Source organism: Nilaparvata lugens, chromosome 10, assembly GCF_014356525.2.
Source record: "Nilaparvata lugens isolate BPH chromosome 10, ASM1435652v1, whole genome shotgun sequence".
NCBI classification, from domain to species: Eukaryota; Metazoa; Arthropoda; class Insecta; order Hemiptera; family Delphacidae; genus Nilaparvata; species Nilaparvata lugens.
Window position 1 is genome coordinate 6,707,500 of NC_052513.1, and position 16,625 is coordinate 6,724,124.

At 35.6% G+C, this 16,625-nt stretch overlaps 1 protein-coding gene across 1 annotated transcript in view; it reads right to left on the reverse strand.

Moving 5' to 3' along the window:
* The window catches only part of LOC120348890 (zinc finger protein 236-like), a 44,804-nt gene that overhangs the window by 15,479 nt on the left and 12,700 nt on the right, over nt 1–16,625 (reverse strand). Inside the window, exons 10-16 of the mRNA XM_039436605.1 lie at nt 16,503–16,620; nt 14,234–14,244; nt 14,078–14,152; nt 11,631–11,712; nt 11,383–11,461; nt 5,006–5,181; nt 972–1,140 (exon numbers count right to left, since the gene is read on the reverse strand). Coding sequence (XP_039292539.1) covers nt 972–1,140; nt 5,006–5,181; nt 11,383–11,461; nt 11,631–11,712; nt 14,078–14,152; nt 14,234–14,244; nt 16,503–16,620 — 710 coding nt within the window. The remainder of the gene's footprint in view (nt 1–971; nt 1,141–5,005; nt 5,182–11,382; nt 11,462–11,630; nt 11,713–14,077; nt 14,153–14,233; nt 14,245–16,502; nt 16,621–16,625) is intronic.

A 16,625-nucleotide genomic window follows, 5' to 3' on the forward strand; every position in this document is an offset into this window, starting at 1 on the left:
CCTTTACAATCGGGTGAGATTCATATTGACCAAAATTCAAATATGCTAAAAAAAATTGATCAAACAACATTATTATTATTATTACTATTTAGCGTAATGCAGATACACAACAATTATATAGCTCATGAGTCTCAAATGCCTAGATATACACTGTATATTTCCAAATTCTTTGGGATGTTGTGTAGTTTTCGATCAGAAGATAAGTTTGTCTGACCGCCATAATTTGCTAGTCCATTTAGCGTTACCCTATGTGACCATGGAGGCGAACTAGCCTCCGTTATTTGAAATTATCGACACATTTCAAATAATATCAACATATTGCCATTTAAAAGCAAAAACCTAACCTTCAATTTTACGTTTAAAACATAGTTAAACAGAACCTTTTAGGTTATGACAGAGAAAACTTATACGATAAACGATACGAAAACTTATAAGATTGTTCTATTCTATGGTTATATTCATCTAATTTTTCAATTGGACAAATAGAAATCTGGCTGATCTGAGATCCTCCCTTACAATCTTGTGTGAAATATATAAATTATTGATTGAAGTAAATATGGTAAATTATATGTAAATGGGCTAAGTAACTCCAAGAAATGTATTTTATAAGTTGAAATATCAAGTGATTCGTCATGAAAAAAAATAAATCTCTCATAATGTTATTATCATAGGGGAAAGATTACATAAGAAGACATCCCATGGTGTAGGGCGTTTATGTTCCAAATTTCACAGTTAACTCATAGTAGTGTAGTATTAACTCCTAGTAGTTCTATTTTGTGAAGCTTTGTGACGCTGGTAGTCTCATGCTGTGACACTCTCACCCAGCCAAAACAGTAATAATAGACAGTAATCGGCTCGAGTTGGCAAAAATCAACTTGAAATTTGGAACAAACGACCTATACCATGGTATATCTTCTTATGCTATATTTTTTTGTTTGTTATTATCAAGCGTTTTGTTATTGTTAACCTACCTGGGACACATATCGCACAGGAATGGCCGTTCACCAGTGTGAGTACGCATATGAATTGTGAGATTGCTGGTTTTGCGAAAGCGGGAATCGCACTCTGTACACTTGTGTGGCCGATCCTCCTCAGACCCTATTGCTACCTTTCCGGCCTCCAAGTACACTTCCATAAGACCTGAAACAACATATTATCAAACTTACAACATTACTAAGTACAATCAAAATATTGTCTAGGTCATAATACTCCGAGAGATATTAGTTTTAACATGAAGAGGGGAAACCAGTTTCTCCTTCTACAGTTTGGAGAGAGTATGGACAGAGTAAAGGAGAGGAATAAGCATGCTGCGCACAATTGGATACTGACACAAAAATAGGGAGAATGCTGTTATTAAGTAGTGGGAGTGATCAGTGAACGAAAGAGCATTGGGCATATCTGTCTTCGAGAGAGAAAGCCGTGTAAAAAGTAATATTTCTCGAATTATAGTTAGTTGTTTGAAACGTGCTTATGAACGATCCTGGAAAAACAGATTTCACTAGAGAATAATGCATTCTTAGTAAAAACTGAATTGTGATTGTTCTTACTGGTTCAATTTAAACCTGTTTAACCTGTTCTATGACAGCCTCATTAAATAAGCAGGTTCTTTGAGAACAAGCATTCAAAAAAGGCGACAGTTTTGGCTTCATTGATACTGAAACTGAAATAAAATATACGTTATAACTAAGATAAAATGTAATAAGAGGTTATAAGCTCTTCATATTTTTAAGCCGATCGAATATAACGTTTTCAAATTGGTCACATCATGAGAAATTAAACTTTTAGGCTAGTAAACTAGAGTATTATTGAAATAAAATCGGAATCATCCAGTACCCTTTTATATTTTATTTCAATAATAATAATAACTGAAGCAAATCATAGTGGACTGGATGAAATTGAAGTTGCAAAAGTCTTTCAAAATTAATATTATTTATTATTAAATTTATACATCAAAATAAAGAAAAACGTGCCAGTAAGAATGAGTTCTAAAATGTTTTGTTGCTGAGATAATCATGGCGAAAGAGTGTACCTGTTTCATCAAATTTTCAATTCTAAAAATATGTGACACTCAGTCAATCTTAATTGATTTGAAATGACGCTGAACAATAAATGTCCTAGTTTAAATTAAAATGTTATCCTATTCTAATTAAAAAAAAACAGGGTTTTTAATATATTTTTCCCCATTACTGCAACAATCATTGAAATTACATACTTCTAATTGGTTTTATTCGATTTCTCAGCTAATTTCATATAAGAATCAATCATTAAAGTATTCTTATGAGGCTACCATAAATCTATAAAATCAAACATTTGAAGAAAAATGTGCAATCTTGCGCCATTAGTATCTTTGGTAACAATGCATTTCAAGACACATGTTTCTTCTTCTTCTTCTTCTTCTTCATGTGTCTGCTCCCTTCAGACTTTGGCTACCATGATGGCTAGTTCTAGTTTCACCCTATTCACAGCTGCACGGAACAATTCCGCAATGTTCATGGAGAACCAGGCTCTCAAATTTTTCAGCCATGACATTCTTCTTCTGCCGACCCCTCTCCTTCCTATTACTATTCCTTGCAATATGCCCTGTAGGAAATCATAAAGGTGTCGGTTTCTCATAATATGCCCCGAGTACTGCAACGTTCTCGCTTTTATACTATTTAGGAGCACTCTTTCTTTACCCATTCTTCTAAAAATTTCGGCATTAGTCACACAATCCATCAATGAAACCCTCAAAATTCTCCTAAACAACCATGTTTCTCCTACAGACATGTTTACTGGAACGTTTTCTTTTTTTTGATGTAAGAAAACTACTCAAGTTTGACAGTGTATTCCAGAAACAAAGAAAGCTCTTTTTGAAAAATCTCTGATTTAATCAATATAATTATGAGGTTTGAGTGCATTGCAGAATAAATCCTGTAAATTGATATTTATAGCTCAATTATCCAATATAATAAAGATTTCATTATAAGGTCGAGAAGTAAGTGATACTAGAGAAGGCTTGATTTCTTACAGGTACCGTAAATGCCTTCTCGGGTCCATACTAAAATTTTGTGCCATACTACCAACAAAATATATAAAAATAAATTTGCAACGGATATTTCCAACAGTACAAAAATAATCATATTTTCAATAATTCATTATAATAAAGATTTTCTTATAAGGTCGAGAAGTAATTAATACTAGAGAAGGCTTAATTTCATACCGGGTGCCTTCTCGGGTGCGTACTACAATTTTGTGCCATACTACCAACCAGCGGCGGCTCGTCCTATGTGTTCAATGGTTCATTGAACCCCCAGAATTCAATCAACTTCCTATACAATGATGAATTTGCAACTCAAATAATATTATATTTTTATTTTATACTCATGAAATGACATCACAACAATTTTCATCTACGTAAACTTGACGTCGATGTTTTGCTGCCGGAGTGGCTTGAAACAGCACCAAATGGCGCGACGAGAAGGGTGGTGGAGGAAAGCAGTGTTCATTCCTCAATCTGTACCCAAAAACAGGGCTGAGTGAGGTAGTAGAACGGAGGAGGGGAATCGGTTGGCTAGCAGGAATTCACAATCCTGCCTGGACCAAGAATGAACGAGTTCATCCGAGAGTAGCCGAACCTAGCCGAGGCAAGTGAAGCATTCCGTAAACCTCGGAATGAATCTTAAGTATTCGTGATACGGATTCAGTATCAGTGCCATCTTGAACTTGCTCTAACCAATAAATTTAAATTTGGTGGCAGTTTACATTAAAAAAGCAGTAAACAAGAAGCAGCCTAATCGTGACAGTTTTGAGGTTATACGCACGGTACGGTTTCGCGTATACACTGTATTCAGTTGTGATAGATTTCCCTGCATTTTTCGTTACATAAATTTGTTCTGCGTGTTGAAGAATATAGTACTTTCTAGTGTGTTTCGTGTATTGGTGAGTATTTTTAGTATGCCCATTTTCTTTTAGTGAGAGTGTGAATATAATTTATTGTGTTACACCGTAACAGCATTTTGATGAGGAAATATGAATAAGGTTCAATATTTGTTAAAGTCAAACATTATTAATATTGAGGATAGGTGTAAAATGAAACATGATGGTAGACCAACTCCCAAAGTAAAAATCAAACGAGTAAAATATAAACAGGACAAAAAATCTAGATTTGTATAAAATATGCTTAATCTTTGGGGGGGGGATTAAATTTTAATAATTTAATTCCTTAAAATTATTATTGACTAGCCGTCAGGCTCGCTTCGCTCGCCATATCCGTCTAGCCAGGGGGCTCCGCCCCCTGGACCCCCGGCTGGATCGTCCAAGAGTGAGATCAGCAGGCTCGCTTCGCTCGCCTGCATTTTTCATTTCAGCATTTCTATCATATGTTAGGACAATCCAGTCGGGGGTCCAGACTAAACGTCTGGCTAAACGGATATGGCGAGCGAAGCGAGCCTGACGGCTAGTAATACAATATACCCAGGATTGAAGTAGCAGTGCCCAATCAATTTTTCCGCGATAAATGCATTTAAATCTTCAACTTGGTGCCAACCTAACAAAGTCAACTCAACTTAAAGCCAACCTGACAAAATTATTAATTTAGTTGCCAGTTAACAACTGTTTCGAAGAGGTACTCTATCTAGATTATAGTTCTATAGTAACATATGATGTGGAAATTTCAATTATAATTAAGAGATTGGGAGAAGAAGAATATACATGCTAAAAGACGAACTTTAAACCCTTAAAAACAACCCTTAGAGTTAAAATATTGCCAAAAGATTTCTTAGTGCGCCTCTAAGGGCCAACTGAACATACCTACCAAATTTGAACGTTTTTGGTCCGGTAGATTTTTAGTTATGCGAGTGAGTGAGTGAGTGAGTGCCATTTCGCTTTTATATATATAGATTACCTTTACACTTTCTCCCGAATAGATCATGAGGTTGAACCCCCAAGCTAAAAGATCACGAGCCGATACTACTACCAACAACAGATATTTTAAACAGTAGAAAAATAATAATAGTTTGGTGAATACCTTCTTCTGTCATGATAAGCGGTTCAGGCAAAACGACTGACTTATCTAGTCCGTTTGACGACTGCTCCATCTCAAGTAGAGCGTGCGCATTCTGAATATGTAACGCTCGTTCGCTGAGGGTTGAGAAACGCAGCAGGCAGTGCTTACAGTGATAGCGTTTCTGTCGCAGATGCGATCTGCAAATCACAACATATCACAAATCAAAACTGCAACTCTAGGCTTATTAAAAAAAAATCAAAACGAAAGCTTGATTGGAGGAAGTGGCGGTCCTAGCAGGTAGACCCGTTCGTATAATATGGATTGAGATAACAATAGTTTTTCACTCATCTCATGCATAGTCCACGTGTTGGCCCAGTCACTGCAATAATAAAGGTAATAGTAACCATGTTGGTCCAGTAAGCAGACCCAGCCTGGTAACCCAACGTAGGGCAAGGAAACCAGATGAAAAAAAAAGAAATGGAATTTTATTACTAACTAATCCGCATGTTGGCCCAGCATGGTAATGCCTACTCCACATCTTGGCCAGCGCTGGCCAACCACCCATCCACACACTGGCGTTGGTCGACATTGGCCTTCATTGGGCCAACATGTAGATGCGGTATTACACAGATGTTTACTAATGAACTAATTAAATGATTAAATAAAGATTCTGAATTTACTGAGAATATATATAGGATTATTCTCATTGGTATTGATCAATCAATTTTAGTTTAATAAATAAAGCAAATTTATCCAATCTGTGATTCAAAGTTTACGCAACAATAAAAGCCCAAGCAAACAGACCTTTTTCCAAGTGACTGTAGTGTAATTGGTAGCACGCGCGTCTCATGAATCAAATCAAAGGTTGCGAGTTCGAGTCCAATCACTACCTCCGTAAACAAAGCCGTAGTGCATTCTGGTGACGTCAGCACAGGTAGGGCTCCTACACCAATAAAAACACTAGCTGATATAGATCAGCTGAAATCAACGAATTTTTATTGGTGTAGGAGCCCTACCTGTGCTGACGTCACACAAATGCACTACGGCATTATGGAGGTGGTGATCCAATCAACCTCTTTTTTAATGAGAATTTTCATCAACTCTGATGGAGTAATCTTGACGAATCTTGACGAAATAATAAATAATAATACTATTTTTTTCCTGGACATAAAGAGTTTGCATTTTACAACACAAAATTGTCCTCAGTCCAAAGCACGGGTTACCTGCTAGTATAATATGAATAGTAAATTATTTATGTACAGAGTGGGTGAAAAGTCTAAGAAGGGTTTAATATCTCATACACATAGGTAATTTGTCGGTGAGTGTGATTGGGGATCCGACTAAAATTGAAAATACTACTTCACTATGACTTCAAAAATCTGGACCGCCAACTTGGATCCACCATATCGAATGCACATTTGTTTTTTTAAATAGGAAGGTGGTAATGTGATACATAATTTCGATACGGAATTTCAAGAAAAAATGAATGGCGAAAACCGCATATCTCAAACCGTTCCAAAGATATTCACATTATTAATCAATACTATTCAAAGCAGAAAGGAGAGAAAAAAGTATGAGAACGGCTTAGTATCTTATGGAAAAATGTGATTTCAAGGTGGGTGTGATTGGGGATCCTACTCATATTGAAAATACTACTTTACTATGAATTCAAAAATCTGATCCGCCATCTTGGATCCCATTCAGTGTAAATCATTCTAATTATTATTATTATTATTATTCAAGGTTCCTGTTTACATTGATTCGAATGAAGATTGTTTTCAAGATTTGAATAGAGATAATTAATACCGGTATGTACATAATAGAACGTTCCGCTTTGTTTTTGGAATCTATAATAATATTATAATTATAACTTACTTCAAGTGGATCTTGAGACTTCCTTGGGAGGAGAAGGTCTTGTTACATGCACGACAGACGTAGGCTTTTATTCCGGTATGCCTTCGCATATGTGTGGTGAGAGTAGATCTCACAGTAAACGATCGGAAACAATGTTCACACTGAAAACAATAAACTTTGGTTAGAAATTTTAGCCAACAGATCTTCATAGACCTCAAAGCATGAGGCATTTTAATAAAATAAACGAACAAGCTATTGGTCTAGAGGGAAGTCTACATATAGTAGAACATGTTATTCTTCAAGGGCAAATTTCAAACAAGAGCTTTGAATTGAAATTGAGAAAAATAGAATACAAGCAATAATATTAAATATGGTGAGATTTATACAATAATATAGGATTGTGCAGAGGAAACGCATGTTTTTCGAACAGCCAGTACTCATCAACGGGAGAGGGTATTGCCCTGGAACGAATGTTGGCAGACGACCCATACTATGCCATTTCAGTTGCTATGAGCGTTGGAACGTACAACATCGTGTGTTCGCTGTTAAGCAGTTTTTTTTTTAGAAACAATGAATCTGTAGTCACAGTGCAACGCTTTTTCATGAATATTTTAGAGTTGAGGGTCGAGGTGCAATGCCCGATCGAAATACTGTACTCCTATGGGTTGCAGCGTTTAGGAGTACTAGTTCTGTGATGAAAAAGAAACCACCTGATTTTCCCCATTCCCCGGAAAGTGTAGACCGAGTCAGAACGGCAGTTGTTACTAGTCCTAGACGATCGACTCGACGACACTGGCTCGGTCTACATTTTCAGGAGTACGAACTGAACGGGAAAAACCAGGCGGTTTCTTTTTCATCACACAACTAGTACTCCTAAACGCTGCAGCCCATCGGAGTACAGTATTTCGATCGGGCATTGCACCTCGACGCCCAACTCTAAAATATTGACGAAAATGGCACTGTGACTACAGATTCATTGTTTCTAAAAAAAAACTGCTTAACAGCGAACACACGATGTTGTACGTTCCAACGCTCATAGCAACTGAAATGGCATAGTATGGGTCGTCTGCCAAAATTCGTTCCAGGGCAATACCCTCTCCCGTTGATGAGTACTGGCTGTTCGAAAAACATGCGTTTCCTCTGCACAACCCAGTATAAATGTAGAAACCATTTTGAAAAAATAACTTTTACTTTAAAATGGATTTTTTCATCAAACAAAACAGAATGTGTCATGTGTTATGTTAAAGAGCACACACAGATAAGAATATATGGAAAATTTATTGACAGTAGCAGACTTTTTGCCTGGATCCCAATTCTACATTTCAAGAAGTATTAATTTGAGAAATTGCCACAATAGTTTCACTGAGCATTGCTATTCTATGCGAATTCATTGGAGGGGAACAGTCTTGGGCTGAACCTATTGTACCATCGCAATCATTGCTTTGTATTTATAAGCATTGAATATTCAACTATTTTTAATGAAAAATTATTATTTTCATCAATCCTCATTTCGGATGTTTCAGATTATTAGGCACTAGCTGGCCCGGCGAACTTCATACCGCCAAATAGTTAATGCATCTCATGACAAACTTGAGCTGGATGCACACCTGAGGAGGCGCGATGCGGCATTTTGAATCCAGGTGCTTCTTGCTTATTGGTTTGAATGGAAGAACTCACACACACACTGAATCGGGCATGGCGAGGAACGGTGTAATAAGGCAATCTCCATAAGATCAACACTTTGTATCACCAAGCCGCGCCTCCTCAGGTGTGTTTAGCCTTAGCTAAATCTGATGCATTATATTTTTATGAAAACTATCCAACAATCAGTATTTACATTTTTTATATCTCAATATGGACTTCATATGTGCTTAGTTAGTTGTGCAGCAGTTTGTATTTTTAGATATAGTTGAATGCAGCTTGCTGAGAAATTTAATAGTATATCTCCTTGCTGCTGATTTTCCCGTGCATATTCTAAATTTACAGCATTCAGAGTTCTACGACCCAAGTTTGGACGTTGTTCGTATCGCGCCATTATTATTAGAATTTTGTGAATCAAACCGATCTACCGACGGCTGTTGGATGACGCAATGATTATAACAGCTGATTTCTATTTCTGTGTGTTGACAGCTCACAAATCTTCTCCCATAAGGATTACAAGTAAAATTTGAAGGACCTTAGGAAAGAGTCCTGAAGTCGGATTGAAAATTTGATAGGCCATAAACCTGCTCCGCCGGTTAGAAAGAGCTCTAACCACCTTGCATGAGATTCTACGAAATAAATATAATATGGAGATAAATAAGATAAAGACAGAAGTAATGGTCTGCTCAAAAGTCCCAGAGAATGTGTCCATTGAATTAGATAATCACGCCCTGAAGCAAGTAAAAATGTTCAAATATCTTGGAAGCATTATATCAGGAGATGGAAAAGATAGACTGGATATAAAGCGCTGAATCAGAGAAGCTAAGGGTATGTTTATTAGTAAAAGGCAGCTTCTTTCCTCAAATAGTCTAACCTTGAAAATAAGAAAGAGACTAATAAAAGAGTTGCATTTGGAGTATAGCTCTTTATGGGTCTGAAACGTGGACTATTGGTAAGGCTGAGGAAAAGACTCTAAATGCATTTGAAGTGTGGTGTTGGAGGCGTATGCTCATAATAAAATGGACTGACAGAGTTACGAATGAGGAGGTATTCCAGAGGGCGGCAGAAAAAAGATCTCTTCTGAATTTCTCAAGGCCAGACGACATTCTTGGATTGGACACATAATAAGACACGACGCATTCACGTCAAGTATTCTGGAAGGTACAGTTGATGGACAAAGGGGTCGTGGGAGACCCCGACTACAGTATTTAAGACAAATGACGAAGGATCTTGGTGCTATGAGCTATGAACAATGGAAGAGAGTAGCAATGGACAGATTTAGATGGAAGGCTGCCAACCAATCAAACGATTGAGCTGTAAGAAGAAGAAACCTGCTCCTGAGCATAACAAACATAGCTAAAAAATTATCATCAAATTCGGTGCACACATAAAAAAGTTATTGAATGTAAAAATTTGAGGCTCGATTTTTATTTATAATAATTATAGATTAACGTTACCTTAAAACGGCTTTTCATGAGTGTGAATTCGAATATGTCTGACTAGATCTGATGGCTTCTTGAATAATTTTCCACAGTAAGTACATAAGTTGCCAGCAGATTTAGACTTCTTTCTGAAACAGTTCAAGAATTGGACACAACTTATTATTTAATGAAATAGACAAATCATTTCTTAAAAATGCATTATAATATACTGTTCTTTGTGTAAGCTTTGTTACTCCATTGCGACTAGTGCAAAAAACTGATCGTCAATAGGTATGGTGATAGAATTGGAAGGCTTTTAGTTCGATTTTTTAGCCCATAAGGAAATTTCTTATGATTTTCATATTTGGGAAATGAACTTCCGTGAAGAGAATTGATGAGCCTTTTGTTCACTTAACATGCTACCTATATACTAAGCTATAAACGAGTTTATTTAGAAAGTATAATGCCCGGTTTCACGAAGCTCGGTCAAGACATTTGAACATGGTAAAACCGGGTACGCTCTATATGAGTGTACTGGAATTATCGATAGAAGATATCGCCATATAAATAATAGGTTCAGTGCACTTGTTGTGAACTGTCCCCTATTTGACCATGTTTAAATGTCTTGACCGTGCTTGATGAAACCAGAAATAAGAGTTTTCTCTAATCCTTGAAACGAATTCGGCAAGGCAGTTCATCGTTAAAAGTTCACATTACATGTTAAAATTTGGGACATTAATAATTGTAAACTTTGGCCCGGTTGCACAAAAGCTAGTTAAATTTTAATCATGATTAAATGCCACGAGAACCAATAAGAGAAAGCTTTATTGAAAAGAAGGCTTCTGTTATTGGTTCTCGTAAAATCATGCACTGTTAAAATTTATCAGGCTTTTGTGCAACGGGAGCTTTGAGAATTTATTTATTGAATGCTATACAAAACACAATTTATTAAAATGATAAGAATCTAACGGTCTATGGTTATGCACCATCCACATTTAACGCTAAACTGCGATTACATGAAGGTATGGTCGCGTTTATTAAATGTGTTTCATTCGGGTTTAAACAAACAGCTTATAAATATATCTCCGTTTTAACCGACCGAGGTGATGATAGACCTAAGATATAACAAAAATAATTAAAATGATTTAAAATTCTCGATCGAAGATGATAGGATGGGAAAATGTAGTTATTAGTTGAATTTCATGACCGATAGTGGATAAAGTTTGATTGTTGAAGGTGAATATGGTGTTTAAACTGAAAAAAATAGAGTTGATTCCATTGATACACAGAGAATGAGTAAATATGATTTCTTTTTTTTGCTGAGGGTGATGCCCACACGCGCTTTAGGCTTGTGCGTATGTAATGAGGCGGATGATAATGTGAAATGAATGAACCTACAGTTTTGGTGGGTTCCGAATATGATATGGCTTGTATTATTTTCAATTTGGAACAAAATGTGTGTAGTTTAGGCATGTAGCTTACCTGGCATTACGATTAGATTTTGATGTCGGTCGGCCTCCAACTTCGGGTCGATTAGAACTGTCTTGTCCCTCGTCGTTTTCTGGAAACAATCATCACATCATTATTTTATGTATCTGCGCTCGTAGATTTTGCAAGTAGAACATGTAATACTGAGCCAAATAACAATCTTACCTTACAATTTGATTTTGACTATTACTTACAATAATTTAATATCATCTTATATGTTTGAAAAATTAAATAATCATTACCTTTATCTGAAGAATCTTTAGCAGTAGAATCACCCATCTCCATCAAATCTGTCTCTCCTGCGGCCTTGTTAGGGTCATCGCCCTGGAAAAGTGGTATGATAAAATCACATAAAATTCAATATATTGAATAATTTTTGTATTTAAATAAACAATAATAAATGCAAAACCATTAATTTAACATTGACAACAATTGAGACATATAAACTTTAGGATAATAAAAGACTGACCCAGTGAAGAGCAAACCGCCGTTTATTTTGTTCACCAGACAACGTGATTTTTACCTCATGATTTCTCAATAGCTTTTTGATTTTAAAAGAAAATCTGATCAAGTGGTTAGCTATTAATAAACATAAAACATTAAGAAATTCTTACAAAGAAAATAAAATGAAACACGTACAGGAATACTAACCTTTATTTTAGTAGGAACCACGATAGATTGTATTTTTATAATCAGTATTATTCTTCATAAAAATTTAGTATATAAATAGTTCTGTGTGAAGCCTGCTTTCCTCTCCCGATTAAATAATTATATAATATTTGTGAAGCTTTGAATAAATAGATACAAGAGTTATACGCCAACACGAGGACAGTTTGAAAAGTTTCTAACCTCGAAAATGACAACTTTAGTGAACTAGATCTGGTGTATATTTTTGTCCATACTTCAATAGTTATTCACTGAAATTTCAGCCATTTTATAAACGTAGTACCTATATTCATGGTACAGTCGTTTGAGTTAAGTCGATGCCTGGTATTGGGTTCGATTCCAACTCAGGCGCAAATAATCTGAGGCACCGATTTATTACCTCATATCATATTAGGATGAATTAATTACCGTTCATAAGTGAAAATCTAGGAAAGTCATATTCTAAATTTTCATTAAGATTGATACTGAATATAAAAAATACTATTTATCGCGGTTCGTACTAAAAGAAAATGTAGTATTGTTATTTGTTGCATGTTTTAATGTTATATCTCTATTTAATAGCTAAGTGCTTGATTGAATGTTCTCTTAAACCAAGAAATCATTGAAAGTGGAGTGCTAAGGATTTGGAATTGAACAATTATTGATCTGATGTGAGCAGACTCTCTTGCTGCACTCTTCATCGACTTACTCAAACGACTGTAACATGAATATAGGTACTACGCGTATAAAATGACTGAGAATTTAGTGAATAACAAAATATAACCGGAAAGATACTGTCCACCGCTCGTAACTTGGCTTCTGAGGTCTGAGGCGTAGGGGGAAATGAGCGAGTGGCGCCATGTTGTTGACGATTCGGTAGTGTGACTACAAACCGTGCTAACTAATAAAGCTATTCATCATTCAGCTTTCAGTTTTGTTTCGCTGCTGACCGGAGTAAACGTCGAAATGTTGTGCTATTTTTTCATTAAGTTAGTAGCAGTTGAACTTGAATCTTAAACTCTATTATTTTATGTAACGACTAAAAAACGTTAGGATGTAATTTTACTTATAGATCGCTCGTTAAATTACAAATTGGAGGGATGGAAATTGCTCAATTACATTTGGCGAAGGCAAATAGACCATAGCGTTTGTGAACTCGCTACCTGGCTCTCCAGTGCCATATGTCACGCCTAAATCGACTGCATTCCTTCCAGAGGCCAAGTTTCGAGCGGTGGACAGTACTTCAGAACTGTTCACTACAGTGAGGTCCACGTTATAATAGAAGTAATTGATTAACAGTGATGTTGCTATCCTTGTCTATCAATCGAAAAAACAGATAGAGCTATCCTTTTCTACCTCTGCAACCTTGCCAGATCGTTTATCAACAATGTGGGACTATAAATAATCAACAAAATATTCCATCTCAATTATGAAAATGATAATTTATTAGTAAATCAATGAAAACTTCATTTTCTTGACGAATAAAACGTAATTCATTATTTAAAAAATGAATAGTTCTACATCAGATATACCGGTATCTATAGAAGGCATTAGCAAGGCGGAGAATCGGCAACACTGTCTCCCTACCTTTCTCTACAGCCATAAAAACGTGGACCTCACTATACGGCTGTTATCTTAACGGTTAGGTCCGAAACTCTTCGGACTAAGAAGGAACCGACTGACTACATCATAGAGAAAAGATAGCATAAGTAGATATCCCATGGTATAGGTCGTTCAAGTTCCAAATTTGAAGCCGTTGTTGTTAACTCAAGCCGACTACTGTCTATTATTACTTTTTTGGTAGGGTGATAGTGTAAGAGCGGCACAGTATGAGAGACTACTAGCGTCACATAGCTTCACGAAAAGGAACTACTAGGACTAAGGCTTTAGTTAACAGTGAGATTTGGAACATGAACCTATACCATTGGATATTGGGCCTTAACAGCCCTATACCATGGGATATCTACTTATGCTATCTTTTCTCTATGACTAAACTATACTGGAATTTGTCTGTGAACCTTTCAATGAATAAATAAATACTTACATCGTCATTTCCGTCAGTTTGTTTGGCGATGAGATCGCGATGAGTGCGATTGATGTGAGCGTGCATACGACTGACCTTGCGGAACACACAAGTGCAAAATGGCACGTGTACACCTTCTCTTCAGACCTGGTATCGAATGCAGTCTCAGAACATGGCTCGCAAGTTGCCTGCAATTCAACACAACATCCTAATTAATGCAGCTTTGGAATAAGTTGAAAAACTGAATGAATACAAACTAATGAAAAGGTCTGGTAAATGTTGCTGAATAATCTGTAGTACCCAGATATCAAACCTTCAAACATATAAAGAAGTCGATCAGTTAATTATTTATAACAAAATAAAATTAAACATTAAAAGAAAAATAAATTCAAACTAATGATCTATATCACCTCTTTGTTCAGAAGCTCAAACAATGGGTAAAACCTATTTGGATGGGGGCATGGGACGGTCAAGCTAGAACAATACAACTGCGAGAACTGCGACAGGTAGATTTAGCACATTTTCGACCCTTGAGCAATGAAGCGTATGCCACCATCCTGTTAAGTTTAGTGAAGTTATTCCACACTTAGACTTTTACTGCGGGATTCCCATTACCGTGTTCTGTACAGGTTCATCAAAGATATAATTTCCAACTATTAGACAGTCTATACTCAGTAGCTCTTGGTGTAACATGGAGTTCTTGCAGAGCTTATCAAGATGCGACAAAGATCTAAACCGTGAAGGCGTATACCAGTTTTATTGATGTACAATCGAATGCTAATCAAGGATATAATGTTTGTCGTGTGGTAAAAACCAAACCTGCAATTAAATGGTGTGTTTCACGCAACAAATAATTTAACTATAATATAACGATTTTGTAACTCATATCAGGTTGTAATTAAAAATTACTCATTCATTTTGTATATTGTATATTTTATTTTTACATTTTTGTATTTGTATATTGTATATTTTTACATATTGTTCAAAACGAATTTTCAAGTCATCTTATTGAATTAGAAAAATAGTTGAATTCCATCATTATAGATCACATTTTCAGCCTATTCTAATATTATCAAAGAACTAATTTCCTTGAGCTAATTGATATTTTTTAAACGATACATACTATGTCGAGTTGTAAGTTGCGGACCAGAGTGGTGAATTTTGGAGTAGGCTTTGAAAAAATATTTTATGCTGCTAAACCTATTTGGATGGGGGCATCAAGTGATCTATTGTTTGATACTGGGTGAGCATTGACATGAGTTGACAGTTAATGTTTCTCATTCAACCAGCGTTTAAGGAGGGGTATTGTTCTCTCTTGACCGTTCCATGCCCCTATCCAGATAGGTTTTACCCCAAAGAATAGAAAATGTCTACCATATTTTAAATTTATAATTCTATCCTAATTATATGAGCTTGATATCTCTGCATATTTATATTGTATTGTTTGCTAACGACGTGGTTAAGTGGTAGAGTGGACATTATTGTCCAAACTTCGCCACGTCAACAAAAACAAGTCATTCTATTCTATATATTATGCATTATTTTACTACTCTTACCTATCCTCGAATAGTCAGGGAACAATGAAGAAGTTTATGATAGTTTGCCAAAAATAAAATTCAAAACTAGTTTTATAACTAGATAGTTCAAAACTAGATAGTTTTACAATTACAAAACTCAATCATTTAAGGATCACTAAAGGTTGTGGGTTATCTCAATTTATTGTGGAATTGCTAGAAATTCCCAACAAGTTATCCTGATAATTTATAGGGGCTTCCGAATGCTTAGCGACTTACAAACTCTGTAGCTGAATTATTAAAATTGATTTCATTCATGATGTGATAAAAACAATACGTTGTCAACTTCTACTTGGATAATGATTCAAATCATGTGCCGTATTGTGTAATCAGTTTTTCTTATTTGAAGTGAATAAAACAAACAACGCGTTATTATAATTGAGTTGTATGGGACAAGATGTTGTGGTATTCCTCCATAAGAAAAAGACACTGATATTGTTAGTAACACTATATTACATTTTCTATTCATTATGGAAGAATTTTACATTTTCCGAAATCCTTTTTATTCATTTTATGAAGACGATTCAATAAATCTCAACCAGATATCCTTCACTAATCTATTGAAGCTTCTTTTCTGTTCTTTACAACAGGAAAGAGCCTACTCTTCCTCAAAAGTAATTTGACAGTTTTGATTTCCATAGTGAAATTCATATTGCAGTAGATATTCCTTATTAAATAACAAGACTTGAAATTATTGTCACATCTACTCGTAGTGATTGAAGTTTAGTTTGGTTTACTAGATTTTCATATTGATACAACCGAAACTAGAACTCAATTTTTCAATAGATAGGTCTAAGTGGATGAGACAATTCGTTTTCAAATTTCAATTCATTCTAATCAATAAAAAGTATAATTTCAAAAATATGTTTCACCTTTTTGGCTGAATTGCGCATCACAGAATTCACAATGGAAGGGCTTGGCTCCGGAGTGTTTTAATTTGTGTATTTTCATTGAGCCTTTTTGGTTGAAAGCCTTTGAGCAGACATCACACTGTG